Genomic DNA, 17,992 nt, shown 5'->3' with positions numbered 1-17,992 from the left:
ATCAATATCCGGTTAAGCATTTCAATATAAAATATTAGATAACCTCTGTTAACCTGACTCTTATTCTTGAACTTTCAAATGAATGTGATTAACGTTAAGATGTTTAGATATTTAAAGTGTTTTATATTTTTCATTATTTCATTGATAAATGGTGTTATTTGTAGAGCGTACATATGTATTATCTCGTATTTTGAAGATCATTGCTCCAGCTGTGGGAGATTTCGCTCTTCTTTACGCGAACTTGACTTACCGTAGCAAAATGGCGTTGCTCGTACTGGGTGATTGAAAGCCTTTCTGCGGTATACACTGTGACATTTATTCGGAATTTACAACGCACAAAACGTTATTCTCGGATAGAATGGCAACCCTAGATCAGAAATCACCCAACGTTCTTCTCCAGAGCCTCTGCTGCAGAATTACGGGGAAAAGCGAAGGTAGATTAGCATAACTCTGAATCCGAACCTGGTTCAAATGTATGATTTTTGTCACATCATCCCTCACTTAATGTAAATGTTTGGTTGTAATCTTTGTCAACACCCGGCACATTCATTTGTCGCTTTCTTTTCAGACATCACGTCACACATTCTGACGATATTCTATTCATTTTACCCTGATACGTTGGGTGTCTAAAGTGTGCCTAATGATGGGATGCGAAGAGAGACCAGTATTATTAAAACGATTGATTCTATAATTTAGTGTCCCCCCCCCCCCCCCCCCCCCTACAAACAGCACTGCAATTCTGCAAGTACTGTACACACAAACCAACCTTGCTTTAAACCTGTGCAATCGCGGCTATTAACCAGTGGGCTGTGCTGTGCCCTACGCATGTGGGTAGTTGTCAAGATGCCGGTGTTTTGTATGTGGCTTTTCATTGTAGGGAAACTCTTAAATTTAGGCATCCCCAGACCACGACATTTGTTGTGTGCACAAAAATGGAAAATTTGTATTATTTGAGCAGATGCACAACAATAACTAAAAATCACAATGACATATAAACATAAAATAACAATACTATTCATTTGTAGGCTAATATATTCAGGAGCAGACAGTGTGACTTCACTATGCCTCATTCATCACTGTTTATTTTTCTGGCCAGCTGAAGTTGCCCAACAGTTCCAGTATGCAGTGAGAGTCATTGGCAGTAACTACGCTCCCACTATTGAACGGGATGAATTCCTGGTGACCGAGAAGATCAAAAAAGAATGTAAGTCACGGTTTCGCTAAAACCGTCTGCCGATAACAACACAGCAACGTTTCTCATTTTAGCTTCAATGTACAGTCTCTACCGCTGTCGAGTGCTTTTTAGACACGCTTCCTAGTGTACTTAAAGCTTTTTACGTTGCACTCTACAGAAAATGCTGAAACACTGTAAGAGTCAATTCCCAGTCGTCCCATCAAAGTTACCTTGGTTGTACCATTAGTTGAGAAACAATCAATCAAAGCTCTTGTGTAAAAATAGCACTCCATTTACAGTTTGACATGTTTATTGAGCACACATTGTCTGGCAGGCTTCGAGACAATGCATTGCATGTCGTCACTGGCGCTTTATAACAAAACGCAGAGTTTGAGCAGATTTTTAAATGAAAAGCAAGGTGAAAGAAGCAGTTTATTTATTGTGTGTGTTTACCCCTTATGGTATAAACTTGTTTCCTATGGTCTACAGTGCTGAAGCAGCGGCGAGAGGCAGACGCTGCTCTCTTCTCAGAGCTGCATAGAAAACTGCAGACACAGGTTGGTTCTGTTTCCTGTCACAGTCAGAACAGAGCACCTTTTGTTTCAACCCACCCATTTTTTTGAGTGAGCATGAGTATTGGAACAGACATTTTTAAATTAACTTAAAGCTGACCTCTGTAACAATTTCGACGAAAATGTCTTTACAATAGCTTTTTATTTGACTATTCATGACCACAACGTCTTCTAATTAGTAGATTAAGACCTTAGCTGTTCAAAACGGGTAAACTTGCAAGCCTCTGGCCAATAGTTTTCAGAGTGGATTTGGGTTTGAATTTCCCGCCCTCTGTCTGGGATGTGAAGTTATGTCAGGTGTGCATTGTGTACGTGAAAAAGGGTGTGTGTGTGTGTGTGTGTGTGTGTGCAGTTTTATTTTTTGTCAACAGGTGGCAGTAGCGATTCAAAATTGACCTTTAACTCAACTTTATTTACAAAACACTTTTAAAACAACCAATGTTGATTGTCCAGTTCTTTCTAGTTCAGCCAACTGAAGTCTGTTATGACATTGTAACGTAATATGTAACTTTTAATGTTTGTTCATGGTTTTGACTGTCTTTTATGTTTGACAGGGTGTTCTGAAGCATCGCTGGTCTGTTCTCTACTTGCTTCTCAGCCTCTCTGAAGATCCCCGCAAGCCCTCCAGCAGGGTACGTCTAATTCTTTTCTGGCTCTTCTGTGCTCGATGTTTCCACTGTTATAGTCCAAGTACAACAATAGTCTGTTTTTCTAGGTTGGAAACTTCGGGACTCTGTTTGCCCAGGCCCTCCCTAGAGACGCTCACTCCACTCCGTTCTACTGCGCGCGGCCCCAGAGTCTGGCCCTGGGCTATGGGGAGAGGAGCGGCGGTTTGTTAGCCAGCATGGGCACCAGTGGGATCTCGAGTCTAGGAGTGTACACGCTTAACGGACCCACGCCAACACCGCAGTCACTTATGGCAGGGTGAGGCTGTGAAGACAAATCCATCAAATGACAGATTTTTTTTTCATGCATACACGTTTAAACCCTTATGTCATCATATATTCAGCTCAGATTGTTTCTGCACCGTGAAAAAAGTATTAGCCACCTTTTCAAATTTGCGTTTTTTCACAGATTTCATGCAGATTTCATGTCTTTAATGCCCCTCTATGAGCCGGCACCTTAACGTGGTGGAGGGGTTTGCGTGTCCCAATGATCCTAGGAGCTATGTTGTCTGGGGCTTTATGCCCCTGGCAGGGTCACCCATGGCAAACAGGTCCTAGGTGAGGGGCCAGACTAAGCACGGCTCAGAAGACCCTTATGATGAATGAGATTAATGGAGGCACGTTTCCCTTGCCCGGATGCTGGTCACCGGGGCCCCCCTCTGGAGCCAGGCCTGGAGGTGGGGCTCGCTGGCGAGCGCCTGGTGGCCGGGCCTGCACCCATGGGGCCCGGCCGGGCACAGCCCGAAGAGGAAACGTGGGTCCCCCTTCCCACGGGCTCACCACCGGTGGGAGGGGCCAAAGGGGTCGGGTGCAATGTAGGCTGGGTGGCAGCCAAGGGAGGAGACCTTGGCGGACCGACCCCCGGCTACAGAAGCTGGCTCTCGGGACATGGAATGTCACCTCTCTGGCAGGGAAGGAGCCCGAGCTGGTGTGTGAGGCCGAGAAGTTCCGACTAGATATAGTCGGACTCGCCTCCACGCACGGCTTGGGCTCTGATACCAGTCCTCTCGAGAGGGGTTGGACTCTCTTCCACTCTGGAGTCGCCCACGGTGAGAGGCGCAGAGCAGGTGTGGGCATACTTATTGCCCCCCGGCTCGGCGCCTGTACGTTGGGGTTCACCCCGGGAGACGAGAGGGTAGCATCCCTCCGCCTTCGGGTGGGGGGACGGGTCCTGACTGTTGTTTGTGCATATGCACCAAACAGCAGTTCAGAGTACCCACCCTTTTTGGAGTCCTTGGAGGGTGTGCTGGAGAGCGCTCCCCCTGGGGACTCCCTCGTCTTGCTTGGGGGACTTCAACGCTCACGTGGGGAATGACAGTGAGACCTGGAGGGGCGTGATTGGGAGGAACGGCCCCCCTGATCAGAACCCGAGCGGCGTTCTGTTATTGGACTTCTGTGCTCGTCACGGTTTGTCCATAACGAACACCATGTTCAAACATAAGGGTGTCCATATGTGCACTTGGCACCAGGACACCCTAGGCCGCAGTTCGATGATCGACTTTGTAGTCGTGTCATCGGATTTGCGGCCGCATGTTTTGGACACTCGGGTGAAGAGAGGGGCGGAGCTGTCAACTGATCACCATCTGGTGGTGTGTTGGCTCCGATGGTGGGGGAAGATGCCAGTCCGACCTGGCAGACCCAAACGTATTGTGAGGGTTTGCTGGGAACGTCTGGCGGAATCCCCTGTCAGAAAGAGTTTCAATGCCCACCTCCGGCAGAGCTTCTCCCTTGTTTCGGGGGAGGGGGGGGGACATTGAGTCCGAATGGGCCATGTTCCGCGCCTCCATTGTTGAGGCGGCCGATCGGAGCTGTGGCCGTAAGGTGGTCGGTGCCTGTCGCGGCGGCAATCTTCGAACCCGCTGGTGGACACCAGCGGTAAGGGATGCCGTCAAGCTGAAGAAGGAGTCCTATTGGGCCTTTTTGGCCTGTGGGACTCCGGAGGCAGCTGACAGGTACCGGATGGCCAAGCGGAACGCGGCTTCGGCGGTTGCTGAGGCAAAAACTCGGACATGGGAGGAGTTTGGTGAGGCCATGGAAAACGACTTTCGGACGGCTTCGAGGAAATTCTGGTCCACCATCCGGCGTCTCAGGAGAGGAAAGCAGTGCACCATTAACACTGTGTATAGTGGCGATGGGGTGCTGCTGACCTCGACTCGGGACGTCGTGAAGCGGTGGGGGGAATACTTCGAAGACCTCCTCAATTCCACCGACACTTCTTCCTTTGAGGAAGCAGAGTCTGGGGACTCTGGGGTGGGCTCTCCTATCTCTGGGGTCGAAGTCACTGAGGTGGTTGGAAAGCTCCTCGGTGGCGGGGCCCCGGGGGTGGATGAGATCCGCTCGGAGTTCCTAAAGACTCTGGATGTTGTGGGGCTGTCGTGGTTGACACGCCTCTACAACATCGCGTGGACATCGGGGACAGTGGCTCTGGATTGGCAGCCTCCCTGGTAAGGTCTATTCGGGGGTGCTGGAGAGGAGGGTCCGTCGGGAGGTCGAATCTCTGATTCAGGAGGAGCAGTGTGGTTTTCGTCCTGGCCGTGGAAGAGTGGACCAGCTGAGCCAAAAGGCAAAGCTCTCGATTTACCGGTCGATCTACGTTCCGACCCTCACCTATGGTCACGAGCTGTGGGTCGTGACAGAAAGAACGAGATCCCGGATACAAGCGGCCGAAATGAGTTTCCTCCGCAGGGTTTCCGGGCTCTCCCTTAGAGATTGGGTGAGAAGCTCGGTCATCCGGGAGGGACTCAGAGTCGAGCCGCTGCTCCTCCGCGTTGAGAGGAGCCAGCTGAGGTGGCTCGGGCATCTGGTTCGGATGCCTCCTGGACGCCTCCCTGGGGAGGTGTTCCGGGCATGTCCCACCGGTGGGAGGCCCCGGGGGCGACCCAGGACACGCTGGAGAGACTATGTCTCTCGGCTGGCCTGGGAACGCCTTGGGATCCTGCCGGAGGAGCTGGTAGAAGTGGCTGGGGAGAGGGAAGTCTGGGTCTCCCTCCTGAAGCTGCTGCCCCCGCGACCCGACCCCGGATAAGCGGAAGAAGATGGATGGATGGATGGATCTTCAACCAAATGTAAAGATCAGACAAAGATTCTGATTCTGAGCTTTTATACTACATCTGTCTTATTCAGAATCAGAAGACTATTACATTCTAGTCAAGCAAATTAATAAAGCAGGTTGCTTTTGGTCAGCTGTGCTTACAATATCTGCAATTCAGTCTTTCAAAAACCAAAACTAATGGCAATATGTGGACGTTTTAGACAACCTCCTCAGTCTGCGGCAGGAGTTGCTCCCCCTCTGGTGTCTCGACTCGCCTGGGCTCTTCCTGCAAGCTCCTTCCCCTCCTCGGCTGTGGGCGCCGCCCCCATCCGGCCACCTCTCGGACCTTCGCCTCCCACCACCAGAGCTGTCCGCCTTAGACAGGATGGCGATGCAGCCGGTGGGTTCATATGAGGCAGTAGGGTTGGGCGGTATTCAAACTTTGAAACCATTTTGCCATCTCCTGATTTCACCGGGGTACACGGTAATACCGTCATTAATGTTAGACGTATATTGCGCTGACCTCCGCCAATCTGTCGAGTAGTTAGTAGTCACAATGTTCACTGTGTGTTCCGGTTGCGTTTTTGTAAGAATCTTTTGTGTGATGGAACACCTTGTCTGTCACTCCCTGAGTGGTACATGCTGTCATTGGCTGAAGTGTGCAGCTGGCGTGAGCGCACGAAATGCACTCTTTTTACCCGAGCCAAGCTCCGTTTAAACTCTTTCCCCACAGACTCGTACAAACGTCTAGTGGCCCTACACATCCACACACTTTTTCTCAGATTCCTGGACACTTTTGTTCCTCCCGTTGTGGGTGTTGAGGTTACACACTTAGACACCTACACGACACACAAGCATAGATTAAACGCTCACCTGCGTGCTACCGTCTCGGTTTGACGTGTGTCCATGGACGAAACCGAGGCACTTCCTGCTTTTTAGTGTAAATGGCGCTTTGTGGCGCGTTTCTGGAGGTCATATGAATATGGACTGAACCATAATAGTAGGTGGTAATACCACTTTTTGGATTCGAGAGCAAACTCAACTCTTTGCTGCAGTCAGCGGGTAATTATTTTTCCTCAGATGAGTCTGGAGATGCTAAGTATAGTCAATCTCACACCATTACCGTCTTCATGCAGGTTTTGCATAAAGGCCTCACTGATATTTACTGCCAAATTGATGGGGGGGGGGGTTGCTTGATTCTCGAGCTGCGTGACTGACAGGTCATCTTGTCTCATTCGAATAGAAGGTCATGTGATTGTCACGTTATTACGAATAGAAGCCCACTATTAATTTCAACTTGTTATAGTAATGCTAACGAAAACAAAACTACAAAAAAATATATATATGAGCTATCCAAAAATATGTTGTTTAAAATCATATATATTTTTTTCAGTATTGAAAGTGACATCCATTGCTATTTTTAGATACCCCTGGGTATGGTGTCACCGTAATACCACCTAAACCTATGAGGCAGTTTGACTAATTTACTGGACACTGTGGGACTATTTTGTGACGGTTTCATTAAAAGGGAATTCAATCTAAACGTTTTCTTTACAATAATATGGTCTATGTCCTCTACTAGTCTAAATACGGCATTCTGATTTATATTGTGTTTGTGGAATATGAATCAGCCTGCAAAATATACTCGTTTTTAACCATCCCTGGGAGGAGTGGGTGCTCAGTGTTGGGGGAGATATTGTCTCCTGCTGTCGACTGAAAATGACATCACAGTTCCTCAGGGGTCAGGTAACGACCAATCATGGCTCAGCTTGCAAATGTCACATGAGTAAACTCCGATATCAGGTGAGCCATGATTGCTCATTACTGAGCAAACTGTGATGTCATTTTCAGTCGACAGCAAATGGCAAAATGGCCGTCCACTGATATGGACGAAAACACGTGAATTTTGCTGTTTACGTCACATTTCACAAACATAATCTTAATCATAATGTGTTAAGCTAGTGAGGCTCCGTATTGTTGTAATGAAACATTTTGAGTGAAACTTTTCAAAGGAGTTTGACTTTTTAAAAGGGACGCGATGGCCTCTGCATCTCAAGGTGACACAGTGAACTGCTATCATAACATAAATCCTGTTATTTGTCCATCCTTTGGCTGATGTAGGCGAGGTGAACGAGGCAGCGCTGGTGCGGGACATCCTGTACGTCTTCCAGGGGATCGACGGCAAGTTCATCAAGATGAGCACCCAAGATAATTGTTACAGAATAGACAGCAAGGTACCTTACGCCGTTTGAAGACGATGAACACAATACCGTGAAGACCAAGTGTCGTGCATATCCGCGCTGAAGTTTTTGCCTTTTCAAATTCGTTTTGAGCAGATTTTGGAATGAATGTTCACAATCTGCAACACTTTATCACACAGCCCAGCAGATGATTTCATATCCAGACAATCTGGGTTGATCGTAAAAGCTTCAACAGATCAATAGGGAGCCCTTTAGCAAAAAGCCACATTGTCCTTGTTCCGTCCATCTCGCCTCTATGCTCTTACTGTTTATGTAAAAATAGAAGATATGACCTGGCCATTATGTTTTCTCTTGTCATACCCTTGCGGCTCACCAGGTGATGGTGAGCAAATCCCTGAGGGACACCAGCAGTAGACTGGCGGAGCTTGGCTGGCTCCACAATAAAGTCCGCAAGTACACAGACGCCAGGAGCCTCGACCGGGCCTTTGGACTAGTTGGACAGGTGTGGTTTTGTGACGCTAATAGCTGATTTGCCGTTGACCTTGATTGGATCCACTCACCAATGCAATTTGTGTGACGTCTTTCCTTCCAGAGCTTCTGTGCATCGCTCCACCAAGAACTGAAGGAATACTACAGACTCCTGTCTGTGCTTCACTCTCAGGTATGAAAGCTGATTCATATGCTCATTAGGGATGTAACGATAAGGGCAATATCGTGATGTTAAAACTTCCACAATATCGTCGTCGTCGTCATGTTCACAATATTTAAAAGGAACACATCTGTTAAAAAAGTTGATTTCCATTTGTGCAGTTCTAGCACCCTCTGGTGGCTAGTTTATTAGTGCAATTTGATTTTCATTAGGGATGTTTTGGCCTTCTATGTTTAAAATCTATGCTAATTGTCAGATGAAGGGGAACCTAATTTGCTTGTGAAGCGATCAATGTATGCCTCACTATTGTTTTTGAGATTGTAGGTGGTTTATATGCATTGCTGTTATGTACAAAAGCACAATATTGTGCTTTTTTTTGGTACGAGCTTTTTTTTTTTTTTTTTTTTACAATATTGTGATCTTATTTATATATAACCAAACCCCCCCCCCCCCCCCCCCCCCCCACACACACACACACACACACACACACACACACACACAATATCGTGATAATTATCGTATCCTGACCTTCATATCGATAATATCGTATCGTGATGTTTGGATATCGTTACATCCCTAAATGCTCATTTTGCTAACACTGTTAGCTAGCCTTATTCTGTTTGCTGACATGAATGCAAATTGTAGATGCAGGTAGAAGATGACCAGGGTGTGAACATGTGCACAGAGAGCAATCTGACCCTCAGAAGGCTCCTGGTGTGGATGTATGACCCCAAAGTGCGTCTCAAAACGCTTGCCGCCCTCGTCGACTTCTGTCAAGGTAACTTTGGCATTTGGATGATGCTGTGAATCAGACCTATTTGGGGCTTTAGCATGTACCGTATTTTTCGGATTATACGTCGCTCCGGATTATAAATCGCACCAGCCAAAAAATGCATAATTAAGAAGGAAAAAACTTATATAAGTCGCACTGCAGTATAAGTCGCATTTTTGGGGGAAATTTATTTGGAAAAATCCAACACCAGAAACATACGTCATCTTGAAAGGCAATTTAAATAAAAATAAAAGAGAGAACAGGCTGAATAAGTGTACGGTATACTAACGTTACATGACTGACATGCCTGGTAATGTCAGTAACATATTAAGAGTTTGTAGCGAGCAGTGACGGGAGTCGGAGGCGGAGTGTTGAAGCACGGAGCCAAAGGCAACAGCAACTCCCCACTCAGCTAGAAGCTAACAGGCTAACTCCCCTTTTCCACATAACAAAACCTTCCCACCCGGAACTCTTCCTTCGTCCCAACGTTCCGTGGGTGAATTATGTTCCCATCACAACAAGTTATTCATATAACTCTAGCATAAAGAACATGCTAACAAGTTTAGCAAACTATCAGTTTCATTCCAAATCACTAAATCCAATGCATCTTCATCCTCGGTGTCACTTTTAAACAACTCCCCCAACTCGGGAGGTAGACGATGCCCTTCTACCGGCAATGTTGAACTTATCAACACAGGCCTAGAGCGCCCTCTTGCGGTTTAGTGTGAAAATAACATGTGAAATAATATAATAATGTGTTCATTTCACACATAAGTCGCACCCCCGGACAAACTATGAAAAAAAACTGCGACTTATAATCCGAAAAATCCGGTAAATTTTCATTATGTTGGTATTAGGCCGGAAAGGTGGCGAGCTGGCCTCAGCTGTTCACGCCTATGGGAAAACGGGAGACCCCCAGATGAGGGCACTGGTGCAACACATCCTCAGCCTGGTGTCACATCCCATTCTTAACTTCCTGTATCGGTGGATCTATGATGGAGAGCTTGAAGACACGTACCATGAGGTGCATTCGCACACACTACCGGTAAAGCAGATTCAATTGTGCAATAATTAACAGTGATTGTCTATACGTGTGTGTAGTTCTTTGTGGCATCAGATCCAAACGTGAAAACCGATCGCCTGTGGCACGACAAGTACTCTCTCAGGAAATCAATGATCCCTTCGTTCGTTACCATGGACCAGGCTCGTAAGGTATACACGTTTGTGTTTAAACGCCCGTCTTACGCCAAGAGGAGCTCGGACCCTCGGGCGGTTTGTTGTCACGGCCGCTTCTCATTGACTCCCCCTGCAGGTTCTCCTAATTGGTAAATCCATCAACTTCCTGCACCAGGTTTGTCATGACAGAACGCCACCGGGCAAAATCACACCAGCGTCCAATTCTACGGACACACCCAAAGATGGTAGGAGTTGTTTGGAGATATTGATATTTCTGTATTGATACATTCCGGTGGGTGTCAGTGATCAATGCTCTTCCCGCTCACTGTCCTTGCCTTCGCGCTATCAATGAGGCACATTTACTGTAGCTAATGACTCCATCTGGGGCATTTTCCGCTTTTACTGTCTGTGTTGAAGGGTGACATCACAACACCAAACTGCTCACAAAAGAAACCATCCCACCACATTTATTATTAGGCTACATGTAGGCAAAGAGCAGAAGAAGCGTGGAAACCAAATAAAGGTGCTCCCCACATTTGGTATTATTGTGTGCCTTGTAGGGGTGTTAAAAAAAAAATCGATTTGGCAATATATCGCAATATTACATCGCGCAATTCTTGAATCGATTCAATAGGCGGCCGAATCGATTTTTAAACTTCACCAAATTCACCATATTTACCAAAACGTCTTTGGGTTCACACCTTAAGCATGAAATAATGTTATATTAATGGAACATTAAGCCTTAATATTTTATTTCAATGCTGACATGAAACAAATTACAACCTGTATAAGACTGAAGTTTCAGATAAATAATACATTTCCGTACAAATCATACACTGTACAAGTTTATTGATTAGTATTTTCGAAATTTGAATGTCAAAAAATCGCAACAACCGACTTATAAATTCGTAACGGGATTAATCGGTATCGAATCGAATCGTGACCTATGAATCGTGATACGAATCGAATCCTCAGGTATTAGGCAATTCACACCCCTAGTGCCTTGATAAAAGGGACTCGTGATTATGATCGCTCTTTTAAGGGCTCTCCATTCAGTTCCGGTGGGAATCTTTCGGATGTTTATTCATTGGAATTACATTGCCATGGTTACACAAAATGTTTCCAACTCTAAATATCTCATTAGCCGCGGTTGCAATGTATCATTTGATTAGTTGCGACTAGATTAATATTAGTTCATTCATCTTTGAATAGGAGCGATTGTGACGAAGCTTGTGTATGTGTTGGAGGTTTATCTAATTAGCGGCTGTGGGTGAATGTGTGCACTTGAAATGGTTTGTTTGTATTTTAAGCATTTCAAACAAGCCTTCCTTCTCTCCTCGTAGCAGCAGAACTGCTGTCAGACCTGGAGGGGGCATTTCAGGAGAAAATTGACGCCGCCTACTTTGACACCAGTAAATACCTGCTGGACGTCCTCAACCGGAACTACCTGCTGCTGGAGCACCTGCAGGCCATGAGGAGGTACCTGCTGTTGGGCCAGGGGGACTTCATCAGACACCTGATGGATCTGCTCAAGTAAGCAGCTCATTTTTCTAACTTGGAAATAATGGAGGTTCAATTGGATAGCTGCAATTATTCAAGTTCTTGCATTTTACCAACCTTTTTTTTTTTTTTTTTTTGTAGACCAGAGCTGGCGAGACCGGCCACCACTTTGTACCAACACAACCTGACGGGTATCTTGGAGACGGCCGTCAGAGCAACCAACGCCCAGTACGACAACGTGGAGATCCTCAAGCGGCTGGACGTGCGACTGCTCGAGGTGTCTCCTGGCGACACTGGCTGGGATGTGTTCAGCCTGGACTACCACGTCGATGGACCGATTGCTACGGTAAAACGCACGCACACAGCCGTTGACGCACGTTTGCGTGTCTTCTGTCTTCATGAAGGCCATCATCATTATTTTCATTTATTTCAGGCAATAGTGTACAGTTGAACACAGCAGCAACAAGTAGTACTGTAGTTTCATAATATGAAAAAAAAAAAAATAAATACAGAAAAGAGAGAAAAATTTGATTCTGCCTGAAAGGGAGTGGGAAGAAGAACACTTATTTAATCCCAACCCGGTCTCTAATCTATAAACATACAAATATACAGTACTTCCTGCAAGTTACAGTATTTCTATCTTAACTCATTTGCTCCCAATAACGTGTAAATACGTTTTGTTTTTTTTATGTTGTAAGTGTCCCAAATACGTATTTATACGTTTTGTTTGTTTGTTTTTTATGCTAGAGCATACAGAAGGCTTTGATGCAGCCTCTCAACTGCAAAGAACGGTTCTAGAAATGGTAGTTATTAGACAAACGGCCAGCAGGTGGCAGCAGAGCAAAGGAGATCAACCAGGGCCATGTAGAAAAAAAGCTAAATTACTTACAATTTTAAATAGATTTGTGAAAACTAATGAAACTTAGCTCTCTTCTAATGCTAATTGCTGCAAAACGGAAACAGATTGAAACATACTTTTTTTTTTTTTTCTGATGAAAGAAGAGACTTTAGTCTTTCTTTTGGTAGGTTCCATGCGTTTATAGCAATTAAACACAATATTCTGTGGGCTTTGCAAAATCAGTCCAAATCCAGACATAAGACATAAACACACATATCAACTTTAGTAATAGACAATAACAGCAGTAGTAGCAGCAAGGACACATTTCCACCAAGTATTTATAAAGTCAAGGTCCTCTGATGGTGAAGGTGTGTGTGTAACAGGTGTTCACCAGGGAATGTATGGGCCACTACCTGCGAGTTTTTAACTTCCTGTGGAGGGCCAAGAGAATGGAGTACATCCTAACTGACATCTGGAAAGGACAGATGTGCAACGCCAAGCTGCTCAAAACTATGCCAGGTTTGGAAAGACAGCAAAACGTTTGCAAAGCATCTGACTATAACGTCCTTTACGAGGCGCTCGCTTCACTTTACAGAGCTGTCCGGCGTGCTGCATCAGTGCCACATCCTGGCGTCCGAGATGGTCCACTTCATCCATCAAATGCAGTACTACATCACCTTCGAGGTCAGCCCGATCGCGAGGCTTTTGCCATCATGTCGTTAAAAGATTAGTCCATCGACTGCCGACTTGTACTGAGGTGTGAGTGTTATTAGTAGGGCAAAGGCTAGCGATAGACCGATATGATTTTGTCAGGGCCGATGCCGATTAGGGATGTAACGATAAGGGCAATGTCGTGATATCGAGATATTAAAACTGCCACAATATCGTCGTCATGTTCACAATATTTAAAAAGGAACACATTTGTTTAAAAAAAAAAAGTCAGGTTGATTTCCATTTGTGCAGTTATAGCACCCCCTAGTGGCGAGTTTATTAGTGCAAATAAATTTTCATTAGGGATGTTTTGGCCTTCTATGTTTAAAATCTATGCTAATTGTGAGAGGAAGGGGAACCTAATTTGCTTGTGAAGCGATCAATGTGTGCTTGCATTAATATTGTTATTAGAGATTGTAGGTGGTTTATATGCATTGCTGTTATGTACTAAAAGCATGAGCTCGTTTTTGTTTTTTTTTAACAATATTGCGATCTTTTTTTAAATATCGCCAACCCCCCCACAATATCGTGATAATTATCATATCGTGATAATATCGTGTCGTTATGTTTGGATATCGTTACATCCCTAATGCCGATTACCGATTTTTAATCATCAAGGAGGCCAATAACCGATATTTCAAGCCGAATATTCGTTTTTTGAATTTTAGTTGTGGTTATTTCGTTAGTTTTAGTTAACTAAAATAACCTTTAATAGCACCTGTGTTTTTCGACACCCTCCCTTCTTTTTTTTTTTTTTTTTTTTTTTTCTTTTTTTTTTGCGTGCGTACGCGTGCGTGCGTGTGCGTGCGTGCAAAAACTTATAAATTTATACTCATTCATTCACCTAAAACCTTATAAATATCCCATTACCCTTCGCCTTAACCAGGTACTTCAGAATCTTGCCAGAGTCGTGAGGTTTAAATGGTTTTTTCGACACCCTCCCTTCTTACTTTGACCATCTCCAAACATTTTTGTTTTTATTTTATTTGAACTGAGTCAAATGCCATTTTTAGCATATGTCGCGGGCCAGAAAAAAAATGGGCGGCGGGCCACAAATGGCCCCCGGGCCGTAGTTTGGACACCTCTGGTCTATCCCTAGCAAAGGCTCTCCATTTCAATCTTCTCTCATGTCTTGGTAGGTGCTGGAGTGTTCCTGGGATGAGCTATGGAATAAAGTACAGCAAGCACAGGACCTCGATCACATCATTGCTGCCCATGAAGTATTCCTGGACACCATCATCTCCAGATGCTTGCTGGACAATAACAGCAGGGTAACATCATAGCAGTGTACGTGGGAAGTATGACGTTTCTAAAATCATCACTGACTGTAATCCACCTGCCTTTTCAAGTCTCTTTTGAACCAGCTGAGGGCCATCTTTGACCAAATCATCGAGTTCCAGAATGCCCAGGACGCCCTATACCGTTCTGCGCTGGAGGAACTGGCCCTCCAGTTGCAGTTTGAGGAGAAGAAGCAGCAGAACGAGGAGGAGGTGAGACGGCCAAGAGAGAGAGAGAGAGCAACAAAAAGCCGCGCCTCGCATTTCACTGAACTCACGTGTGATGTTGTTTCAGGGTCAGTGGGGGGTGACGGCTGAACAGGAAGCAGAGGAGAAGAGGAGGATTCGGGAGTTTCAGGAAACCGTACCAAAGATGTCCTCCCAATTCCGCATCCTCACGCACTTCTACCAGGTAGCGGGGGGGCTTTCCCCACGTATCGCCTCCGCCCGCTTGCCCGTCCGCTCGCTCACGTTGTCGCTTGCATCGTGCTCTTCTCAGAGTATTGTCCAGCAGTTCCTGGTGCTGCTAACCACCAGCTCAGACGAGAGTCTTCGTTTCCTCAGCTTCAGACTTGACTTCAATGAACATTACAGGTATGGCGGAGACCGAACTGCACTTGCAAAAACACATCAGCTTAATACGAGATCAAATGAGAGCTGTCAAACGATTACATTTTTTAATCAGATTAATCACATCTTAGAATTTTGATTATTAATCGCGATTAATCGCTTAATTAAAAAGGCTTTTTATCAACATTTTTTTGCCCGCCAAATTTAAAATGCACCATTAAATAATAATAAGAAGAAGAATAATAATAATAATAATATAAAAAATAAATAAATTTAAAAAAAATGTTTTGATCCACTGCATCCTCCTCTTTTTCTAATCAGTTCCCAATAACGTGTAAATACGTTTTTTTTTAAATGTTTTAAGTGTCCCAAAGACATATTTATACGTTTTTTGTTTTGTTTTTTTCTTTATGCTAGAGCATACAGAAGGCTTTGATGCAGCCTCTCAACTGCAAAGAAGAGAATTGGAGAAATGGTAGTTATTACACAAACGGCCAGCAGGTGGCAGCAGAGCAAAGGAGATCAACCAGGGCCATGTAGAAAAAAAAAATCTCAATTACTTACAATTTTAAATAGATTTGTGAAAACTGATGAAACTTAGCTGTCTTTTCTAATGCTAATTGCTGTAAAACAGAAACATACTTTTTTTTCCTGATGAAAGAAGAGACTTTAATCTCTCTCATGCTTTTATAGCAATAGAACACAATATTCTGTACTAGGCCTTGCAAAATCAGTCGAAATCCAGTAAAACAGCCGGGAGCGAACGGAATTGCTTCATCTTAAAACAAGATTAATAATCTTAGAAATTCTGCTCTTGTATAGTAAATAATTCTCATAACAAGATCAATAAGACTTTATGGCTTGATATAAGTCTTTAAGTCTAGGTTAGATAGCTTCAATTTGCAGTGTGGACGGATTACTCGGCCCCGCTGAGGAATCAACACGCTGCTCCCCGTTTTGTACTCAGGGCCAGAGAACCGAGGCTGCGAGCATCACTAGGAGCCACACGGGGGCGACGGATGTCCAATATCTGACCGCTTACTCCGCCGGGACATTTTTCTACGACGTCACCGACCAGACCACCACCAGCACGCCATTCCAAGATAATGTCGCGCCTTGGTGGAGTTGTTTTGGCGCCGCACTCAACGATGTGACATTAAGTGGGAGCCAAATGATGACGACTCGGTGGAATCAGCTCCAGGAAACGATCAAACGGCCTTACTCTCGTGAGAACTTCTTACGCCCCAACACACGTGTACAGGCTGTATGCATGTATATTACATTTCTGCCTTACTGTTTTTTTTTTTCAATTTAGTTATTTCGACAAATTCAGTCCATTTCATGACAGTTGTGCAGTTCGACAAAAAGCGGGTTGCTGCCGTGGAGACGAGTAGCAGCGTGACGGGTCATCTTTATTCAAGTCAATCAGGACAGACTGTCACAATCATACTGGAGCTGCAGGAGTCGCGCTAGGACAGATTGAGGCGTTAACATGGAGCCTTTTCATTCCGTATCTGCCGATAATCGGATTACATGGCACGGTGAAGAGGCGATCGAGTTACGTTTTGTATGTACAAAGTATTTAGACAAGCTCATGTTTGCCCTTGTGTGATTTTTTTTTTTTTTAAATGAACTTTATTCCACAATGACTGAAAAGACTACTATGTGTTCTTCGAGGCAATATTAAGTGAAAGTCAACTAATAATTAACTTTACCTCAGATCAAAAAAAATATCATCAGCCATAAAGTTCTGCTGGATCTTATTTTTTTATTTTGAAACAACACTAAGGAACTTTCAGTTTACGTTTATTAGGGGGGTGCTCAAAAAATCGATACGGCAATATATCGTTGCGGGCCTCATTACAATACACGTATCGATACGCAGGCGTCAGAATCAATATTGCTCGTTAACTTTAAATAGGCAGTTGACGTTTGCCTTTGCAGCTTGCGTTGTAGCTAAAAAAAAATAAAAACCAGCAGCGTCTTTGAAGTTAATTGCCTTCAATTAATGCAAAAATAGCTCACCAGTGATTGGACGCTGTGTCATGCTAAGAAAAATTCAAGCAGAGGAAGAATATCAACATGGCACATGTCTTAAAGTACCAGTTTTCCTATATTTTGTTTAAAAACTAAATAAAATGTGTCACATGAAAAAAAAATGCTGTTTTCATTTCCCCAAATATTTCAAATAAGCACATTTTAGAGCTGTAATTTTAATACTTTGATATTTTTGCTCATATTGGCTCATGCCGATTAATGAATGTTCCCGTGTGTCTGTGAAAGCTGCAAATTTAGACCAGGCTTTGGTGGTAAACCAGAAGAGCTGCTAACAAAAATATTTTTGTCAGTCAGCATAACAAACATATCCTTTAGGCATACATATGACTGTTATTATAAAATGCAAGAAAATTAATGTCATATATTGGGATACGTATCGCCTTGAAAATCAAGTATTGGGACACATATGTATCGCGATACGTATCGTATCGTGAGGTTGGCGGCTATACCCGGACCGAACGTTTATTATTATGGCGCCATAGGGACAAAAGCAGTAATGTTAAACCTGAAGGAAGACCACATTTCCCATGAGGACAAGCGCATTGCATCGGTTTTGAGCTCACGCCAGTGAGTGAAACCCAATGTCGATCCTTGACTGTCTTTTTCTTTTTTTTTTCTTTTTTTTTTGTTTGTCCAGGTAGCTTACAATTTTCTTTTTTGTCTCCTCATTCAGTTACTTTGCAACTTCTGCCATGAAAGCAGTAATCGTGCGTAACAAATGTATGTAACAAATGGAGAAATGGGGAAGTAACGTTTGCCATAAAGCATTCAGCACGTTTTTATTTTTATTTATTTATT

The 17,992-nt window shown here is 44.4% G+C and overlaps 1 protein-coding gene across 3 annotated transcripts; it reads left to right on the top strand.

Moving 5' to 3' along the window:
* The first annotated feature begins 259 nt into the window (after positions 1–259).
* tubgcp3 (tubulin gamma complex component 3) lies at positions 260–16,785 on the top strand. Of its 3 annotated transcripts, none has more exons than XM_077512286.1 (22): positions 260–434; positions 1,097–1,204; positions 1,664–1,731; positions 2,301–2,378; positions 2,462–2,670; positions 5,664–5,842; positions 7,564–7,676; positions 8,020–8,145; positions 8,236–8,304; positions 8,938–9,070; positions 9,922–10,088; positions 10,166–10,276; positions 10,377–10,485; positions 11,587–11,773; positions 11,882–12,086; positions 12,962–13,097; positions 13,174–13,262; positions 14,429–14,560; positions 14,639–14,779; positions 14,862–14,978; positions 15,066–15,160; positions 16,104–16,785. In XM_077512286.1, exons 1-22 carry the CDS (start codon positions 359–361, stop codon positions 16,168–16,170), a joined length of 2,715 nt encoding a protein of 904 aa, XP_077368412.1. In that variant the 5' UTR covers positions 260–358; the 3' UTR covers positions 16,171–16,785. The 3 variants fall into 3 exon arrangements, with proteins under 3 accessions (XP_077368412.1, XP_077368411.1, XP_077368413.1); XM_077512285.1 differs by having other exon boundaries at positions 11,584–11,773; XM_077512287.1 differs by lacking the exons at positions 260–434; positions 1,097–1,204; positions 1,664–1,731; positions 2,301–2,378; positions 2,462–2,670 and adding an exon at positions 4,352–5,476 and having other exon boundaries at positions 11,584–11,773.
* The last annotated feature ends 1,207 nt before the right edge of the window (positions 16,786–17,992 follow it).

This window comes from Festucalex cinctus, chromosome 2 (genome assembly GCF_051991245.1).
Source record: "Festucalex cinctus isolate MCC-2025b chromosome 2, RoL_Fcin_1.0, whole genome shotgun sequence".
Lineage (NCBI taxonomy): Eukaryota > Metazoa > Chordata > Actinopteri > Syngnathiformes > Syngnathidae > Festucalex > Festucalex cinctus.
This window is presented reverse-complemented; position numbering and strand designations above follow the sequence as displayed.

Coding starts and splice junctions, on each gene's coding strand:
- tubgcp3 (XM_077512285.1), top strand. CDS start 359: ATGGCAACCCTAGATCAGAAATCACCCAACGTTCTTCTCCAGAGCCTC. Junction 13,098..13,173: donor GCTGCTCAAAACTATGCCAG/GTTTGGAAAGAC, acceptor TTCACTTTACAG/AGCTGTCCGGCGTGCTGCAT. Junction 14,780..14,861: donor AGCAGCAGAACGAGGAGGAG/GTGAGACGGCCA, acceptor ATGTTGTTTCAG/GGTCAGTGGGGGGTGACGGC.